The sequence below is a fragment of the Falco naumanni genome, chromosome 5 (genome assembly GCF_017639655.2).
Source record: "Falco naumanni isolate bFalNau1 chromosome 5, bFalNau1.pat, whole genome shotgun sequence".
Taxonomy (NCBI): Eukaryota; Metazoa; Chordata; class Aves; order Falconiformes; family Falconidae; genus Falco; species Falco naumanni.
Window position 1 is genome coordinate 26,407,072 of NC_054058.1, and position 19,656 is coordinate 26,426,727.

The 19,656-nt window shown below is 41.5% G+C and overlaps 1 protein-coding gene across 1 annotated transcript in view; it reads right to left on the reverse strand.

Moving 5' to 3' along the window:
- Positions 1-10,035: 10,035 nt before the first annotated feature.
- The window catches only part of PKP2 (plakophilin 2), a 44,488-nt gene continuing 34,867 nt past the window's right edge, over positions 10,036-19,656 (reverse strand). Inside the window, exons 8-13 of the mRNA XM_040596309.1 lie at positions 18,427-18,588; positions 17,539-17,712; positions 16,823-16,976; positions 13,355-13,544; positions 12,276-12,363; positions 10,036-10,732 (exon numbers count right to left, since the gene is read on the reverse strand). Of these exons, the coding sequence (XP_040452243.1) occupies positions 10,664-10,732; positions 12,276-12,363; positions 13,355-13,544; positions 16,823-16,976; positions 17,539-17,712; positions 18,427-18,588 (837 nt within the window). The 3' untranslated portion in view covers positions 10,036-10,663. The remainder of the gene's footprint in view (positions 10,733-12,275; positions 12,364-13,354; positions 13,545-16,822; positions 16,977-17,538; positions 17,713-18,426; positions 18,589-19,656) is intronic.

A 19,656-nucleotide genomic window follows, 5' to 3' on the forward strand; every position in this document is an offset into this window, starting at 1 on the left:
TGCTTCTCCTCACAGCCCATTTTGCTGTTTCCCCAGTTCACAGTGTAAATGTGCTGTTCGTTTGAGTTTCACCTGGTTTCCACTGAAACTCCCAGGCCCTTTATGGCAGATCACCTGCTCAGCTGGTCACTGATGTCCGGGGTTATTCCACCCTCAGTGCAGAGATTTGCACTTCTTGAACACTGAGATATCTGTTGGCCAAGTGCTTGAGTCTGTGTGCCCCTGCTGCAGACCCTCAAACTGCTGAGTCTTGTTTCTGCTCCTGAGGAGGGTCACAGTATTCCTAGGAAACTTGATTTCAGAAAACTTGTAGGCTGTTTCTCTTGAATAATATTAACATCCAAACATGAAGTTATTTTTACACTTTTTCAGTTATTCATAATACTCCTGGGTGGCAAGATCACTATTATCTCCACTAGTAAGCCCTTACTCTCTAGTGCAGGCACCATCAGCAGCAGTGCGACTGTGAGAGCAGCATGCCTGTGTTTTGCAAAGACCAGTGAGAATACATGCTAAAAGAAATGGAATGTTTGTTCTGGATGGCAACAAGTTGATTTGGTGTACGTGGAAGAGCTGACCACCTGTAATGATATGTGCATAATGTACAGCGTATGTGACAACAGGGATAGATGCTGTAGAGAAATATGCCTGTCTGTGGAACACCAATGAAAGCACAGGATGGCAAAACTCCTGAGCTTCTAAAACTAGCTGTATTTAAGGCCAAGCATTTAAAAACTATAGGCCAATGAACACAAAGGATTTTTAAACAGTCTAAACTTCATGCTGCTTTATTGCTGGTGAAAAAAAAAAGGTTAATAGCTTCAGTTACAGCAAGCTTTTAACAGAACTTGAAAATCCAAGGCATGGTGATTTAATTTTTTTTTACAGCCTGAGGTTTTACTACATCGTTGTTTATATCAAACTACAAGCTCAACTTTCACACAACTACCTCTCCCACATCCTCAAAAGCTGTTAAGTGTAGAAAGCTGTTTATGGGGACAGGTGTCTCTTATAAGAAACCTTTGAAAAAAGACTCCAAATCAGACTTTATCCTATGAAATCTTTATCATTGATGCAGTTTATCAAACAGGTGCAAAGATCTAGGTACTGCACAGCACAGGTTGCATCTCCTTACCTGCAAATTACAAGGGTCAGAGCTATACAGGGAAGGGTTCACAGGTTTGAGAAAGTCATAGCAGGAAGAAGACAATGGCAAGTGATGCGGTATGGTGATGGTCTGCTGAATGCAGCCATGGGTGAAAGCCAGTGACATGTAAGTGACTTGGCATCAAGAGGGAATATGAGCACACAGGGTTTTTAAACACCACTTTACACAGAAATGCTGGATCTGGGGTATTCCCACAGACATTATGGTACCACTTCTGAGAAGTATGTTTGGGGAAATACAGGGCTCCAACAACTAGAAAAATATTTCTGAAGATGCTTCACATCAAAGCTCCTCAAGGAGTAATAAACAGGCATAAGATGTTTGCCATGGCTCTCTTGGCCTTCAGAAATTATCCTGCATGTGAACAAAGTTTCAGTTGAGCTAGGTTGCATCTCCTGATGTACCCCTTTGCAGTGAAATGGCAGGTTGGAAAGCAATCCTGAGAGCCTCTGAAACCTCTTACCACTGACAATGAGCTACCCCTTATTTTAGGGGCATCCCTTACAGAACCCATGTTTTTAAATTCCCCCTCACCCCCCTGGAGGATACAGGTCTTTGTATACAGAGGTACTGCAAGACACCAGTGTGTGTGTCTCTGTGTGCCCACGGGGCTTTCCTGCACTGTTACAACCTTAACCCTCCCTACCTGGGTGGAGCTTGTAGACCTGTGAGCAACCATTGTCTTAACTCAGCTACTGTTGTAACGAAGATGGACCCAAACAGATGTATCTCACTTTGTTTTGGCAAGAAAATCCTCCAGCCACGCTTGCAACATCCATTGTTTTGGGACCCTCCTTTCCTTCCACCCTGTGCTGACCTTCCTGTGTCTGGGAATGGGTTTTGGGGTCTATAGAGGTAAGCAATACATTACCCTGACTTCACTGCTAATTTTACAGAAGATGGAACTGACTTTGATGTGAGAGAAGAGATGGAACTGCTGGATTATTTCTGGTCTCAACTTTGTTAGCGAAATGTCACCTTCAGAAATTGTCTGCTAGGCCAAAGCAAAGATGATTTGTACTTTACATCGTGTGTGCAATTTTCAGCAAGCATGTTGTACAAAGGCCTTCCCAAAAAAACATTAACTGATTTATCTTGGAAGGCAATGAGGGAAGAATCATATTTTGCTTAGTTTAAGAAGAGAGTTATTGTTAATGGCCCAGAAAGAGAAAAAATGTTGGGAAGACAGAAACCCTCCTTTTCTTTTCCTCCTCACCTCCCTCTTCTTACCCCGAAAAACCTATTGTTAAATTACAAGAATGTAAAACTGTCCCCCTCCAATAACGATGCCTCTGCTGAAAGTCGTTATTAGCTATGGGCTATTTGCTGTCTTTTTTGTGAAGACAGCAGGTCGTGCTGGGGCTTTGCTCGTAGCCAGAGTTAAACATCCTGGGGGGACTGCCTGGGGTGAAGGAAAGAATCCTTGCCAGTGACTCTGTTACCAGTCAGGAGAGTGTCTTGCCCAAACCACAGGGTCATGAGCATTTAACAAGAATTTAATGTTTAACAAGAACTGGGCTAAAAGGATTCTCTGGCTTGAGATGTTACACTGATTTTTAGTTTTTTTAGCTGCATGTCTACAGAGAAGTAGATTCTAGCTAAGGCCCCACAACCAGACTGCATGAGTTTAAAGCGTGACGGAGCAAAATATCTATCCAGTGCAGGTGGTTGTTGTAAACACATAAAAGATCAGGGACCATTGTCCAGGGCTACACCTTATTTACCTTTGTTTTCTTTCCTGGCTGGGAACCAATTAGCTGATGTTTGCTGACGTTAATGGAGAACCTGAGAGCAGAAATGTACTTTCCAAGGATTTTGCCAACTGCAGTTGCGACGACTGTTGGATCAATGCTGCTAATCACATTTTTCCCAAGGAGTGAGTGCCCACAGGACAGGTAGAAACCAACTGTTCACCTCTGTGCTGCGCAGAGCCCCCCACAGCTGCCACATTGTGCCCACCCCAAATTTGTTCAAATAATCCTTGCCAAAGCATCTGTCCCGCAGGCCACGTGTCTGCTCCATAAAGCCTCCCCACGGGTGTCCCCACTGTGTGGCATCCTGCTCTGCACTGGTACAGCAGGCACAGGAGGGGAGCCAGCCCGATGACATGCAGCAGCTGGCTAGCTGTGAGCATTGCTTTTGCTGTGGCAGCAGAGAGAAAAAAGGCGCCTGTTCAACACCATGTGCAGACAGGTAGAGGCTCACATGGCTCAGGGGTGGGCCGGGGTGGTTGCCGTGAGTTGGGTGTACACAAGGACAGAGCAATCACCACGTGCCTGACACTTTGTTGTTCAAGTTCAAGTCACATGGCAAAACTTGCATGTGAACCAGTAAACGTTCCTCCAAAGCTGCTCCGGTGCTGTACTGTGGTGGATCAGGCTCGGGGTGCTGGGTCTTTCTCTTTCTGAGTCAGAACAGTAGGATTTGAAAGCACTTTTCCATTGAAAAATACACAAAATGGCAACTGTGGGGCCCAAATTTTAAATCTACGTATAAACACCTTCTTGTATCACACCATCTCAGGTTCTTATGTTTTTTCTCTTTTTTTTTTTTTTTTCCTCTCTGTCTTTTAAAAAATGTCAATTTAAGAAATCTACCTCTGTAGCCACTGCATTGGATATGAAGAATTGCCTGTAAAGCACAGTTCCATGCCTTTCAGGTGTACTAAATACCTCTTCTTTTATAGGTTAGCATATTACAGACTAATATATTAGCATATTATAGCATATTATAGACTAATACAGAATTCATTGTGCCCTATTTACTACCCATAATTGCTTTCACAGTAACTTAATTACAACCCTAATCCCAGGTAATGGTGAATCTGTCCACCTTTCTTCATAACAGAAAAAAAATCCTTGGTGGAGGGGTAATCTGTGCTGTGTTTGGAAGGCACCGCACTGGTTAGGCTGCTGGCCCACAGACGTGGCTGTACGAGAGGCAAGTGCCAGACCAGTGCAGGCTTCCCCAGCTCCATGTGCAGTTCCTCAGAATCTTGCAAAACAAAACCCCTTAGCAATGCCCAGCCTTTAAACCGTGGCAATATTCACTCCAGCTTCTCATTCGCTCCATGTACAGGTCGGGAAAGGAATTGTGTGCAATCCTGTGGGGTTTGCAGTGATGGTCTCCTGACATGAGTCCTTGCTGGAGGTGCTGAAGTGCTTCTGACCTGGCAACCAGATGGTTTTGCTGTCTGCCAAGTGAATTTCAGAACTTCTGAAATTTCTCTTTTCTTTCCGCACCACTTGTTTGGTCTTTCTCACTTCCACAGTTTGCCCACCTCATAATTTTTTTTGCCAGGGTAGCATTTGCTGTCTGGCCCTGTCCACTAACACTTCTGACCAGAGATTCAGCATCACTCACTCTTCACTGACCTGCTCTGGCACTCACACCTCTTTCAAATGCCTCTGCTCCAATCTGTCACATCAGAGGACAATTTTCCCTCCGTCTCTTCGCGTCATTTAAGCTGTGCCAAAAATTTTGCAATAATACCTGCAGGAACATTACTGCTATGCAAAGCATCAGTTTTTGACTTCCAGGTTTTAATTATTTTCAGGTTGAGTAGTAGTATAATTAAAAAAAAAAGAAGACAACCATGCTGCTCATAGACATTACTTTGTAGATTCTCCTTTTCATCAGCACGTGTATGATTAGGCCTGGGTTTCTCATCATAGCCTCCCTTTATTTTAAAACCTCTAATCTTTGTCCATATGCTTTTCAAGCAGGAAATATGATCCTATTAATAAAATATTATTTCAAGGCTATATATCATATGTTTAGAGCAGCTTTTTTCCTAGCATCAGAAAAGATGAAACTTCCTAAGGATCCTTATTTTAATTTTAAAAGAGATAGACTAAAATTCCTATAATCCTAGCTTTCATTTTAAGCATGAAGCCGATGAATAACACACCTAATCCAGCATGTTAGCAAACAGGGAGAGCAGACAGCCTGCGTGGCCACCCTGTCCCCCCTCAGTGATAAAGGTTGTCTTTGAAAGCCTCCATTGTTCTCCCTGCAGCATCCTGTGTTACAGTGGTGTAACTACAATGCAAATGCAAAGATAACCACAGCACAAAAACATCACAGAGACCATCCTAACTACACGGCCAAGCAACGTTTTTAGTACAAAGGGCAAATTTTATGATGAAAAAGCTTATTTCCTCATGTTTAGTTAACAGTTTATTTTCTACAAAGTCTGTTTTAATCTCAGTTACAGATCAGTCATTCTGCATTCCACATCCAAGGTTCTCCAGCCTTAAAAAGTTGTGTAGAGTTTAAACTCATGCAGTTTTTAATTGAGCTATGCCCAATGTCCAGTGTTTTGAGTTAAACTCAAGTGTGCTTATGTATCTCATGTATCCTGAGGCACAGTGTGAACTTTCCAGGCGGATCTCACACTGATAATACAACATTACTGATTTATTTTGTTGTTATTCCAAGCCAAACACAGCTATCCTGGTGGGGGCCAATTATCTTATGACCTTCATGGGCTTCAGAAAGTTTTTAAACTTTCAGAAAGATATTACCCTCTTAGGCAGCAGCTAAAAAAGCCCATTTCACTCTTATAATTTTTGTGTGTTCACGCAGTGGTGCAGGCTTGGCTATTTCAGTTCCTGGTGAACACACAGTAAGAATTATTTGTGAGGGTCAAACAATGCCCTTTAATCTCTCTAGAACTGAGAGACACCTGAAATCTCTTATTTAAGTTACAGGGGCTCCCAGATGCCTAAATACATTGGAGGCAGTAGTGGTGTCCTTCTGAGCCCCTGAAAGTAAGAACAGGCTGGGGACTTCTGAGACCAACACCTCTCAAGTCATGAGTGGTGGCAGCTTGGCTTATGGCCCTATAGCTGGTTACAGCTTAGGGACTGCAAATGCGGGCATAGGTAAGAGAAAGCCTTGTGCAACTTCAGAGGGAATATGTAGTCAGTGTGGAAAAAAAGATGTTAAGGACGAGCACTGTATTTGCAGCTGGTGTCCCTGTTCCCTTTCAGGGTCATGGTGCTGCCTGCTCTGTGACCAAGGGCATGGGCATGTTCAGAAGGCCCTGATGCCTCGGGGGGGATTTGCAGTTATTGGCTCTAAACTGTAGCTGCTAAGGACATGTAAGGCAAATGCTTGCTTACCTCTTTTTTTGTATCTGTGGATATTTAGGCTGATCTGAGCAATCACTAAGAATAATAAGATAAAAATAAGGGAATAGGAGCTTAGGTTAAGTAATGAAAAAATGTGTAAACTTGAATTATTTACAGTCACACTGGACACAGCACTGGAAGATACAGCTGAAGAAAGAATGCAAGCAAACTAATTCCAGATCTTGAGCTGACAATACCTCTAATGTGTATAATAAAATGTTTTTGGCTCTGAACATGTGAAATGAGATAAAATGGGTTTATTTCCTCATCATGCTCAAACCTATTAAAATATCCAAAGTATAACTGTAGAGAACTGCAAAATCCTGATCTACCTATACTACCTGCAATAAAACCAGTTTTGTCTTTGGTATATTTGAGCAGATATCCCTGCTGGGTTTTCAATGGGCAGATGCTGTGCAACATCTAAACCAAAATGCTAGGTATAAACTCACACGATCATATTAACACCTGATTCTACATGCCTTGTCCTTGATGCACTGTGATGTTGAGCTCAGATGTGTATTTTCTCCAGTCAGATTTCTGCTGCTGTCTCCAGATCTTTTTCTCATATCAGACGATGCCTTAAGGTCATGTTATCTTCCCCATGGGCTGGGTCTCGAGTATGAGTCAGGAATGTAAACTGAGGTTTTCATCAGAAGCAATTAAAGTAAAAAAATGGAAGAGCAGCTACTGGAGATGAAATAACTTAGGCAACATTTGTCTCATCACTTTGCACAGCTTGTGTGTGATTCACATTGTGATTGTGCTCATTGGGCGACCTCATGAACCACCCCCCAAGAGGGCTGTGGAGGGATACTGTTGGGCATTTTGGTCCTGAATCCTAAAGGCACGAAAACATGCCTCTGGCAAGCTGCAGCCTAAGAGCTAAACATGGTAAGAAGCAAACAGGCAGTCTGAGACACCCTCAGCTTTAACAGGTTGCCTTTTGAGGATGTACTGCCAGGCCAAGCAGTAGCTGGTGAAAGGGCTGGGATTCTGGTATCGTGGCTCATGATGGTGCCAGTTAATCTCACCTGCAGTTTTGTATGGGACCAGAAGGGAGGGTTGAACCATTCTTAATAGATAGAATGGTCCTACTCGAAAGAAAAACCCCACAAAAAAGCAAAGTAACATAAAGCCTATGTCCATGCACAATATAATGAAATATTTTACATAGCTTAATTCTATTTAGCAAGAGAGGGAGAAGAAAAATCACTAATATTAAGAACAAATGACAGTAGAAAAAAGTTAAGAGGATTAAATGAGGAATGACTAATTCTTTGGCAATGAATGACTGTCTATATTATTTGGTATCTACTACAACACTACCCATACTAATTAAGAGTTTCTACTAAAATAATTCAGTGAAAGGTGGTTGTACTGAGTTGTGGTTGAGACAGTATCTCAAGAAAAGAGGATATGGGGTCAGTTCCTTGCTCAGCCAAAGACTTTTTGGAACTACCCAATATGTTGAAATTCAAGGTTTCAAGTCTCCTCTATGTAAAGGAACAAGTGAGGAGGCTATACTCTTCAAGTCCCTACAATAAGGATGATTCTAATTATGTTTGTGATCTCCAGTGAGGTGATATGGCCCATGGTAAAGTTTACTGGCAAATACCAGTTAAAGAGAGGTGAAGACAGAGTATGCTAAGTGCTTGATAAGTCAGCAATACAGGACAAATAAGGCTGCGACAGGTCTTGTACTCTGATGCCAACAGGAGCATTACACAGCTTGCCTTCAATAACATTCTCCTGTCATAGAAGTCTAAGTCTCTGTAACTAGATTGAATCAAAAAAATGAATTTTCCCTTTTAAAGAAAGGGCTAATGCTTGAAAATACAGTTGCTGCGTCCCAGCAAGTAGGTTCGCTAATAACAAAGACCAAAGACAGATTTTTTTTGCATTAAAGAGAACACTTTATTATTTCTCTGACTAACATTCTTTGCTTTCTTTGGAGTCCTGATAAAATGTTTTTGATTGCATACAAGTAGGAGATCAGTTGTAATAAGGTGTGTCATTGCTTCTCATCCCTGTTTATAGCTTTCAGTTGTTGCCAGATCTGATAATACTTCATGACTTTTGAACACTGCTTTGATTTTAAAAAGAAACTATTATAGTATCATAGAATCATTTAGGTTTGAAAAGACCTTTAAGATCACTGGATCAATAGAAGCAATGTAGAAGAGTTTGCAACCCCTTCCTAAGGACACCTTACTGGTAGAAGTAGGGCATTTAAAAATACCCAGCATTGGTATTTTTTCTAAATAACGTGTGAGTTTCACAGAACTAAACCAGCGCTTGAGTATTTCTAAAAGCCCCCTTCCTGATCTTTACACTGCCAGTTCTTCATTCCCATGCTACTCTGTATTCAGGTTACTCTTTGTATATTAATTTTGTCTCCCATTAAATTTTGGGCAGTAAAAGCAGACTTATCCAAGTTTCCTGGTGTTTATTCATTCATGGCATATACAGAGTTACTTGGCTTAACAAGTTAGAAGAAAAAGTTAAATTTTAATTGTCTGTTTTCTGTCATATTTTTCAAAATTGTAAAAACAATTCCCTCAACGTGTGGTGCTGTAAGTTCCCTTCCCCATGTTGTTTTTGGACCTAGAGTATTTTGAAAACAACCTCTTTAAAAAGACAGTATTTTTAAAACCTCTTACTGGAATGCATTTGATTCGAGTTATTCAAAGCAAATGCAGAGGACTAACAGACCTGTGAAAATGATCTGGGGTGGGGAAGCAGCATTGTTTGCTTACCTCCCCAGGACACATTCTGTTCTGCACGCACATGGGACTTCTTGGGAACCCTATGAGAGCTATGTGCATCTACCAGCAGAATTTAGCTCCCCAATATCCAGAAATAAGTTTGGATACAGTGTAATGTCACAGTCTGCTGATGGTAAGTTTCTGGTAGGAACTCGAAGGATTATGCATCCCCTTCTTGATAAGAGCAGCTGTAATAGTTCCTGTGCCAACAGTTCAGCATGGGGGTACAGGACAGGCTCTGTTCATGCAGGAAGGCTTGTAAATACATATGCCAAAGTCTTGGTTGCCAAAAATGTAGCTTAACTCCCCTGATTTCAGAAGACCGATGCCAGATCATGTCAGCTGATAATCCAATCCACAGATTTTTATATATTTTTATATAAATTTCCCATTGATTTAATGGACAGTTTAACTACTGGTTTGTTGAGATGAATCTTGCTTACTAAAGGTATCAGATGGGGTTTTTTAGTGCTTCTTTTCCCTCTCTGAGGATCATATAATGGGAACATCCTTTAGGTGCTTTGGAATTTTTGTCCTCCTGTTACCTATTCTCACATGTGCAGACATAGTCCTTCAGTTATCACACTGCACGTAATTGCTGTAGGGAGGATGATTTCAAGTAAAAGAATATGAAGCAGGATTAGATGAATTCCTTAAGTAGCACAGAACCTAACCTCTTGTATGTGTGTATCTATTAAAAAATAAAGGCAAGACTCCACTCCCTTTGTTATACACAGATTATCTACAGAATTGTTTTGAAAATATAATTTTCTTAAAATAATCACTGATTCACCAGCAAATAACTCTTCCACCAACTAGCAAAGAATGATGGGTGCAGCCCAAAGTGTGTGAAACATAGTGTGTGAAACATAGTGGTTCTAGTTAAAACCCTTTCTGGACACGGTTATAAATTCCAACAGCCACGTGAGGGAGGATGAGAGGAGTAAGGAGTGATAAGACCTATGTAAAATCAGTTTTATTGCTGTTGCTGATGAAATCTCAAAGGAAAGAGGCTTAAGAACCAGTTAGCATGTGAACACAATCAATACAAAAATAATAATTTTAACTTCATTCGTGCTTTTATAATGCAGGTAGTGAAACAGCTTCTTGTGTATACTCACAGTCTGAAGATTCTTATTTAGTGTGTGAGAAGAAACAAAAGGGTGAAAAACTACTATGTCCTTCCTGAGCAGTGTACTTGATGCTTACCCACTGTAGAAAACTATCTGTATAAAATAGTCTGAAAAGAATTTGCTGCCAATCAGCATTTCAAACCTTTCTGTATAAATGTCTGTTAGACTAAAGGCAGTCACCTGAAGGTCTGATTAATGACAAAACTAACCTGGATGAACCTTCATCTAGACATCCTGAAGAATCCATCTTTGGTTATTTTTATGTTGATATATACAGTAACAGCACAGTGATTAGAATTAAAAACATAAAACAGCTACCCTCTGGTCACTCAAGTCTTACATAAAATCAGCCTCTTTTTTCTGAGATACTTTCTGGTTCATGATGGCAACACCAACCGCGTGAAGATAGTTACGTTAACTGACGTATGATCTCATTTGTCTTCAGTGGTATGCTGTGATTCAATCTTTTAGTGAGTTATAGGCTTTTGTGGTCCGGGTATTGATGAAATCTGCCTTCTTAAAGTCAGCCTTTGGAATGAAAGAAACAGAATAATTCATCATCTTCCATGCCTGTTCTGCAAGGGAAGGGTGGGTTCAGCTGCCTAAAAGCTTGATATGGAGCCATGGTAGGGGTCTAGGCAGAGTCCTCTACAGGGACAGAAGAGGCATCTCCCAGGAGTGACTCCATTCAGTGTAAGATAGGTGGGATGAATCATTTGAGTTGCTTAACTCTTGCCACTGACCTATTCTTCTAGCTCAGCTCTACAGACTCCTGACTCTTAGGTGACTAATGTCAACTGATATTAACCCTATCTGAATTAAGAGTACTGGGCAATGCCAAAATTACTCACGATTTTATCAGTCTCATTTGATCAAGTGATTTCTGTTGCTTATTACACTGACTTTTCAAAAATGTCTAGGCCTTAGGTTGCCTACAGTTTTCAGTGCCATACCTGGTATCTCTAGAGGATCCAATTTGTACAGAAACAGCAAGTAATCAGCATTTTTTGACACTCAGATCCAAAAAAATGTGTCTTATAGGTATACCTGAAGTACCAGTAACTTCAGAAAATTCATGCCATCAGGGGTAATCCTGTACAGTCAAGTCAGGAATGTAGTTGCAAAAAAACAGATGACAAAATCCAGTTAAGGGTTTATATGGGTACAGCACCCTTATTCTTGAACACAGATTTCTGGATTGTGGGGCAGTATAATGCTGAGTGTGATGTAAAACTGTTAAAGTATACTACACTACAACTTTTTTTGAGCAAATTTCAACAAAAGATCTGCAAGAAGGAACAAGCTGACTAATCAATAATAAAGGCTAGAGCTTGAAAAAATTGAATAGTTTTAGGCTATTGGGAATTTTAGGTGACAAATTCTGAACAGCAAGAGAACAAGGAATGAAAACTGAAATACAGGTTGAAGGTAGGTAGGTCAGTTGAAGTCAACCCAGCTGTCTGTTGAAAAAGCAGTCCTAGAACTTCAAAAGGAAAGAAACAAACTAGGTTGTTGGCTGATTCATGGTGGTCATGCCGGTTTGAGCTTGACTGTGGCAGTAAAAGTTTGCTAGTACCCTTCCAGGTCCTAGCTTTTTGTCTGAATATAAGTAACATCTGGGCTCCCAAACCATACAAACAACATGAACAAAACGGCTCTGTTTTTAAAACAGGAAGCTGCTTTGCCCTGCCTTTGCTTTTGCTGGCACCTTAGGCCCTCTGCGTCAGGTTGGTTCAGTCAGTGGTGGATGGACACCTACTGAGCATCACCTCTCACCACCTGAAACTTCTGTCAGGCAGCAGCTAGGTTTTTTTATAAATTTTGCCACTGGATATAAAACCACAGAGGGAGAGAAAATGAACACAGATGAGAAAAAATTAAGGGCATGCATTACTTGTGCAGGATAGATATATAGATAGATAATAGAAATGCCAAACTCAGAGACCACTTGAAATCCTATCATAGGTTGTTTCTTAACAGTGCAGAAGTGCTGAGGTCCCCAAAGGACAAATGAGAGGGTTCCAGTTCTGAAAGAACAGATAACATGCCTTCTCTTTAACCCAGATCTTACCTTTTTGTAAGCGCTGTGGAGATCAGTATGTGACCACAAGGAGTAGAGGAGGACTGAAGCAGCCCTACTAGCTTTGCTGAACACGTTACTGTGATTTTGCAAAAAGAATGATACAACATGTTTAAATTCCCACTTCATAATCACAATGCATATGCAGACTTCAGCAAACATAACCTTGTAGCATTTTTTCTGTCTCTCTTACCTCCTAAATGCTGTTTTACTGCTCTGTAGGTATTCTAGCGTGTTTCACGCTGTCCTCACTACTGAAACAAATGAATCATGCCTCCCTGCTTCACTCATTCTTCAAAATTAGGGAGAAATGAAACACTTCTTTATAGCCTTCATCTTAGAGCAGCTATCATACTATTCATTTTCAGCTGAGGAAAATACACCTCAGCATAACAAGCATTCAAAAAGATCTTTCTAGCAGGTAAAATCTCTGGTTAGTTAGATAGGATTTAAACTATTCAGGGCTTCATGAGGTCTCCTTTACGGAGATGAATTTCCTCTTTCATTTTGTAAAAAGATAGGAAGGCAAACAGAATAATTATTCGTATTCATAAAACATTATTTTTCCAGTAAATATTGGTCACATGTGATTACATATTAAAGAATGATTAAAGGAATTTCAGATATATTCTCTAAAATGTCACTTTATAAACATTTTTTAAGTACAGTTCCATAAGTTCTGTAAAATGTATCCCTGTGCTTTACTGCTAAAGATTTTCAGGACTGTGTTACAAGGAACAGGAAAGATAGAAATTTTGGGGGGACAGGTAAGATCTGATGGTCAGCCACTATATATATATCAGAATATAGACAAACTTGTGCAGTTATCTTCTGAGGAGTTATTTAAAATGCTGGAACATGGCACATTTAGCTGTGGGTACAAGAGTTATTGTAAGAGATTTTTCTGCATTTCCCAGTATGTGCAATTCTATTCACATCTTGGTCACTTGTTTAAGCTCTCCTGTACCGTGAGATGCAATGGTGTTTCCCTCACAAGTGGCAGAGGTTGCAGTTTCTTTTTTCCCCAGGGAAAGGAGAAGCAAGAGGGGAAGGCTTCTCAACCATCTTACCTGTCATTCATGCTGATGGTAATAATCTTTGGTAGGCCATCAGCATTCAGGAGAAGCCGTGCATTGTGTGAACTGTTCTGTGTCAAATTGAACAAGGTGTAGCAGATGGATGCTGTGGTTTCACAGACAATATCAGAAACCAGGACAGACTCAGGAAGTATTGAGACCAAATCAGGCAAAACCTCTCTAGCTGTAAGTTGGAAGAGAGATAAATAATGCCATTACTAACAGGTGCAGATTTATTTAGGGGTCCTACAAGACCTTATTCCTCCCACTGCCACACATCAGGATGCTGTGCGCTCTCACAGCAGTCATGCTCATACCTGCATTACACCCCCAGAATTTAGGTTGAGTTGCATCCACACTAAATTGGACAGTATGTAATTTGCCTCTTACAGAATATTAATACCTCATGTACTGTAGTGAGGTCACTAGGCACGTGCTAGCAGCAGGCTGCCACTTCCCAAGGAACCCTGTGTGTCCTATAGGTAATCATGGGTATAGTGGAACACAACCAGGTGAGAAAGGCTGGCTACAGCACAATTAGTGCTGCACTTATCAGTGATCGGCTGTAAGCGGATGCACACACCCAGCCTCTGAGCCAGTGTGTGAGTTACATAATGAGAATGTCATACCCTGAAGTCCAACCCTATTCAAGAAACACCTCATCACTTTGACCGCACTGAATGTGACCCCACCAGCCAATCAAACAGCTCTAGACAGCAGCTGAGCCCTACTGTACACTGTGACATCCGTGCCACGTGGGCCAGAGCTGACAGAGAAAATCACAGCAGTCAGCAAGAGCTCAAGCCAGCTGCTCCCACTGTAAGAAGTAGCACTGGGCAATAGCTTGGGGCATTTCAGCCCATTCTCCCCTCCCTATCCATTGTTTCACCTGGACACAGTGCTTTGCTCTGTCAGTTCTGTTCATTCCTCCAGATGGGTGTGTGACAAGGTTCATGCATATTGAGATTAAAGTACATGCCATTTAGAAAAGGACTTTTAAAATGGAATGAACCACCTTCTATGCTTAAGTATGAGTCAAAGCAATCATGTCAGACATGATAGTCCATTTTTTATCATGGAAATATCAGTTCAGATCAGACATCATTTTTTCAAGTAAAATGGGAATTTTTCTAATGCTTTTCAATAATTTTCCTTTCACAGATGTTTTATATTAGATTTATCTCAATTTAATATCAAAGGTTCATTTTGCTTGATAAATACAGACACAAGGAAACAGTGTGCCCTTCCAAATGTTTTTCTTTGGTCAAAATTGTTTGGAGAATTTGAACTGAATTCACGCATATTTTCAGTCAGTCAAAAAGAACACCTTCTGATGGAGATAAGATTTATCTGTAATTCCCCCAGTTCTCTCAACCATGGGTAAAGCAAGAAAATGACTGTGAGGCGAAGCGCTTTCCTCCAAAGCTTCCTGCTATTCTGTCTTTCCCACATTCTTTTATAAATTGCTTTTCCTGATGAAATTCCACCTTCTCCTCAGTTTAATTTCTACTCTTTCTGGGGGGTTCATCTCTTGTAATTTTTAACATCTTGTGGATTATCCCTTTGAAATCAGCCCAACAATATGTTATAATATTTTTATTAATAGGGAATGTTCTCTAAGGATTAAATGGTGCTCAGGAGACTGCTCTGCAGAATTGTGGAGGTTAATCAGCCCCATGAGGCAGCTGTATGCCAGTAATTTCCCCTTCCTCCATTGGTGGGTACACAGAAGAGGACAAGGACAACAAATGATGTGAATTTTATCCTATTAGTAGGAAAAGATTTCAAATGTACATTACATTGAAATAAGGATACTCAGAATAGAAATGGCTTCCAATGGGAAAATAATTATAACATATTAGAAAAAAGGTTCTCTAAAAAGACTGAACTATTTTGTCTATAGCATCTTCTAGCTTCCATTCTCAAAAAACTTATGCAGGAAAACTGTAAGCTGCAAGCTTCCAAAGCTTTGTGTTTAAAAGAAGAAGATACGAACTTCGCTAGAAGAATTAAAAATGTTCTATGATTTCTTGCAAAGGATTACATAGCTGTGGCAGCACAGAACTCAGCACTCATCTTCCTTTACCCTATATTAAGCAGAAGAAAAACTCCCTCTCCAAATCCGTGTAGATAATTCCATTACCTATTTTTGAAAGTAACATCAATGGAAGTATCTGATGAGGAATACATGATTTAGAGAAAACTGGAGGTTAGAGTCTTTCTTAGTGTAGTGGGTTTATGTGGCAAGGTTTTGGCAGCTAGGGGCCTACAGGGGTGGCTTCTCTGGAAAGCTGCTAGAAGCTTCCCCTATGTCTGATGGAGCCAACCAGACAGCTCCAAGACAGATCTGCTGCTGGCAAAGGCTGAGCCCATCAGTGATGGTGGCAGTGCCTCTGTGATAACATATATAAGAAAGGAAAAAAACCCTCTGCACAACAGCAACAGCAGCCTGAGAGAGGATTGAGAATACATGAGAGCAACAGCTCTGCAGGCGCCCAGGTCAGTGCAGAAGGAGGCAGGAGGTGCTCCAGGTGCTGGAGCAGAGATTCCCCTGCAGCCCATGGTGAAGCCCTTGGTGAGGCTGGCTGTGCCCGTGCAACAGGTATCCACCTGCAGCTCATGAAGGACCCCACGCCAAAGCAGGTGGATACCTGAAAGAGGCTGTGACCCTGTGGGAAGCCCAGGCTGCAGCAGGCTCCTGGCAGGACCTGTGACCCCACGGGAGACCCATGCTGGAGCAGTCTGTGCCTGAAGGACTGCACCCTATGGAAGGGACCCACGCTGGAGCAGTTCGTGAAGAACTGCAGCCTGTGGGAAGGACTCACGCTGGAGAATTTTTTGCAGAATTGTCTCCTGTGGGAGGGAACTCATGCTGGAGCAGAGACAGAGCGTGAGGAGCCCTCCCACTGACAAGGAAGTAGTGGCAGAGACAACATGTGATGAACTGACCGCAACCTCTATTCCCCATCCCCTTGTGATGCTGGGCAGGAGAAGGTAGAGAAATCAAGAGTGAAGTTGAACCCAGGAAGAAGGGAGGGGTGGGGGCAAGATGTTTTTAAGTTTTGGGTTTATTTCTTATTCTCCTATTCTGATTTGAATGGTAATAAATTAATTTCCCCAAGTCAGGTCGGTTTTGCCCATGACGGTAATTGCTGAGTGATGTCCCTGTACTTACCTCAACCCATGAGCCACGCGTTGTTTTTTCTCTCCCCTGTCCAGTTGCACAGGGAAGTGACAGAGCAGCTTTTGTGGCCACCTGAAGTCCAGCCAGGGTCAAACCACCACACTTAGGGAAAACTTTTTATTTTCAACCCTGTATAATGACTGCAAGTATCTGACCTAAAAATCTATTAACCTCACATATTGGGGTTTTTTGCACATTTTTTTTTTTTAAAGAAGAAAACTTTAAGGTACAAAGAGCAGAGAAGGAAAGCCCAAGAGACAATGTTATTCTTTGCTCACCTATATCGCTTTGAAGAGAGGTGTTGCGAGACAAGTTCCTGAGCAGTGAGACTGCTGTCTTCTTTACCGTCGGGTGGCTTACATGAAGCATAGTTCGAATACTTGGAAGGCCATTTGCCTTCTGAACAACAGTCCGGGCCACTGCAAATGGCATCTGTTATAAGGTACATGGCAATAGTGTGTCATTACTGTGAATGTATAGCCTCACAAAAAATGCAGCAGGTTCTCTACATCAGTTTAAGCATGCATAAAATAGTTTAAATCCAGAGCTACCTATGAGCTGCAACAGAAAAGGAAGGTGATACAAAAGAAGTTTTGAGCTCTCTTTCTCCCATGTGCTCTTCGGCCAGTTCCTCAGACAGAGGCCATTAGTTTCTCCACCACAAAAGTGATCTGTGGTAGTGTGAGAACCTTTTTCTCTCCGCAAGACTGATTATGTTCCACAAAACCACATTTTGGTGCTTTTAACATCTATTCATGCCTCATTGTGCAGTGAATCAGCAACTTCCACACATGGATGTGTACACAGACTGAGAAGAAGCAGTCCCCGTATTTACCAAGCAAGAAATAGCTGCACTGCTTGATCAAGTCTGTGAGCCAGTGACTCCTCAGTGGTTATTTGAGCTCAGTGTGGTACACATGTTGCACTGCAGCCCTAAACTCTATGCAATCACACTCAGAACTAAATGACAAGAAAAAGAAAAAAGCTGACTTACTGGTCCAGTGCCAGCTGTGAGGTTCTGAAGAGCTCCCAGGGATGCTTCCTGGGTATAGTTTCTGGTACTTTTTGCTATTAAGGACAGATATATCCTAATCAGTGTGGAATGCCAGAGCGATTCAACACCTCTGGGATTGCTCTTCTCCTCAGGTAGTGGGGTATCCTGCTGCTTCTAAACACATAAACAGATCAAGCTTTTAGACATAGTGACCTTATATGACTTAATGTATCACAAGTGAAACTAGCCATTTTGTAACTCTCTATGACCAAATTATTTGCAGATTGTCAGGCTGTGAACTCAAATTACATGTAAAATTTCAATATTTAATTATACTGGCCACTCTGTCCAAAAAGAGGAGATAGGTATGGGGGGAGCTGCTTCTCATCTCTCAGCAACGGACACTAGGGCCTAATACCTGTTTTCCCTCCAAGAACTCCCAGTTGCCAGGATCTTTGTGATCTGTACCACATGGCATCAAAAGAAGAGGTCCTGAGATGGTGCCAAACCCAGCAAGTCATGGAAGTGACAAGTCACCTTTTGCTGGTTTCACTGGTGAAACCATCAGAATGCCCACTTATAGACAGGGCACTTGCACAATTTCTGTACATGGTCCAGATACCACTTTGATCCATCAGAGGGGATGAAACTGAGTGGCAGTATTCCCCAACTAACAAAAAGTGAATTTCTATGCCATCTTCAGCAGCAGTAGCTGAACAAGATAATGGGTGTTAGGAAAGGCTGTCAGTAAATTTACATTTTTGGGGCCAGTAAGTGTCACACAACCAGATACATCAATAACAGATCGGTAAGTAGATTACAGCCTTATTATCCAGAAGTTGCTACAACTGATCAACAAAATATGATGTAACTAAGCATGTGCTTTACCTCTTTTACTTTTCTGCTCCGTGTTCCAAAACAGCCCGGTGTTTTATCATTGCTGGAAATATTTCTTCTTTGCATATATATGCTCTGGGCAAAGCTCTCAGGGAGCTCTATCTCTAGCTGGTAGGAAAGATTGTGAAGAATGCACACACAGTTCTCTGTGGCCTAAAATAACAAAAGAATAGAAATCTTGAAAGCTTTGGCATGAGTTGAAAGGACATGTAGAGACATGGGAAGAGCTTTCAATTTTGGATCTTCAACAACTAACTGCTTCTAATGGCTTACAGAAGAGCTAGTCTTTGTGCCACAGTCATCCACAAGACTGCATTTACACTGATAAATTAAACATGCCCTGGGATGTTCCTGAGCACTGAGGCCAACTGGCACACAGGGCTTGCATTCGGGGCAGGGTGCATGCCTGTTGGAAATGGTCCTGGGACATTATAATTCCTGAGTTGTGCCTGGGAATTGTTTGGGCAAGTGCTATTTGGCACAGACCAGAAGTGTGCCAAGGAATGTTTAAGAGCTTAAGAGTAAAGATGATCACGTACACACCTCGCCGTAGTGTCAGTAAAAGGAAAATTTTGTATCTTTCCTAAGGAAAAAGCCCTTTTCTATCGTAGAACTTTTTTTTTTTTTTTTTTTTTTTTTTAAATTAGATGTGCCTTTCTGGGCATGGCTAAGGTCAGGTCTACAATTTCTGAGTGATGAATCTAGTGGCAAATACCTTTATTACCAGTTCCTCCATTTTCGAAAGTAAAAAAGGAATGAGTGGGTTTGAGACAAAATGCAGCAGGGAGCTATTGGCACAAGTGTAATGTGCTGGATTCTCCCTGAAGCTAATGGCATTGAATACAGGGAGATGGAGAAGCTCAAGTAACTAATCCTTGAATAGAGCTACAACAGTGCAGTAATTACTGCTACACAGCACAACTTAAAGCAGGCACGCTAGAAGTGCCTCACAGCCTGCAGCTAACCTTCTCATAAGTGACAGCTGGTCTTCTCACCCAGCTTCGCCCAGATAATAGACGGGCATCTAGCCTAAGCAATGTTCAGGGTTCATCTGCAGTCAGTGATGGGAGGAAAAGAATAAGAGGAACTGGCTTCTGGAGTAATGTCCTTGTAGTTACTGGCTTAGGCAGCAAGTACAACTTCTAAAAAACTTAGGAAAATTAATCCCATTCTAAATGATGCAAGCTTGTTAATTACACTGACACCCAAAGGGATTTAGGT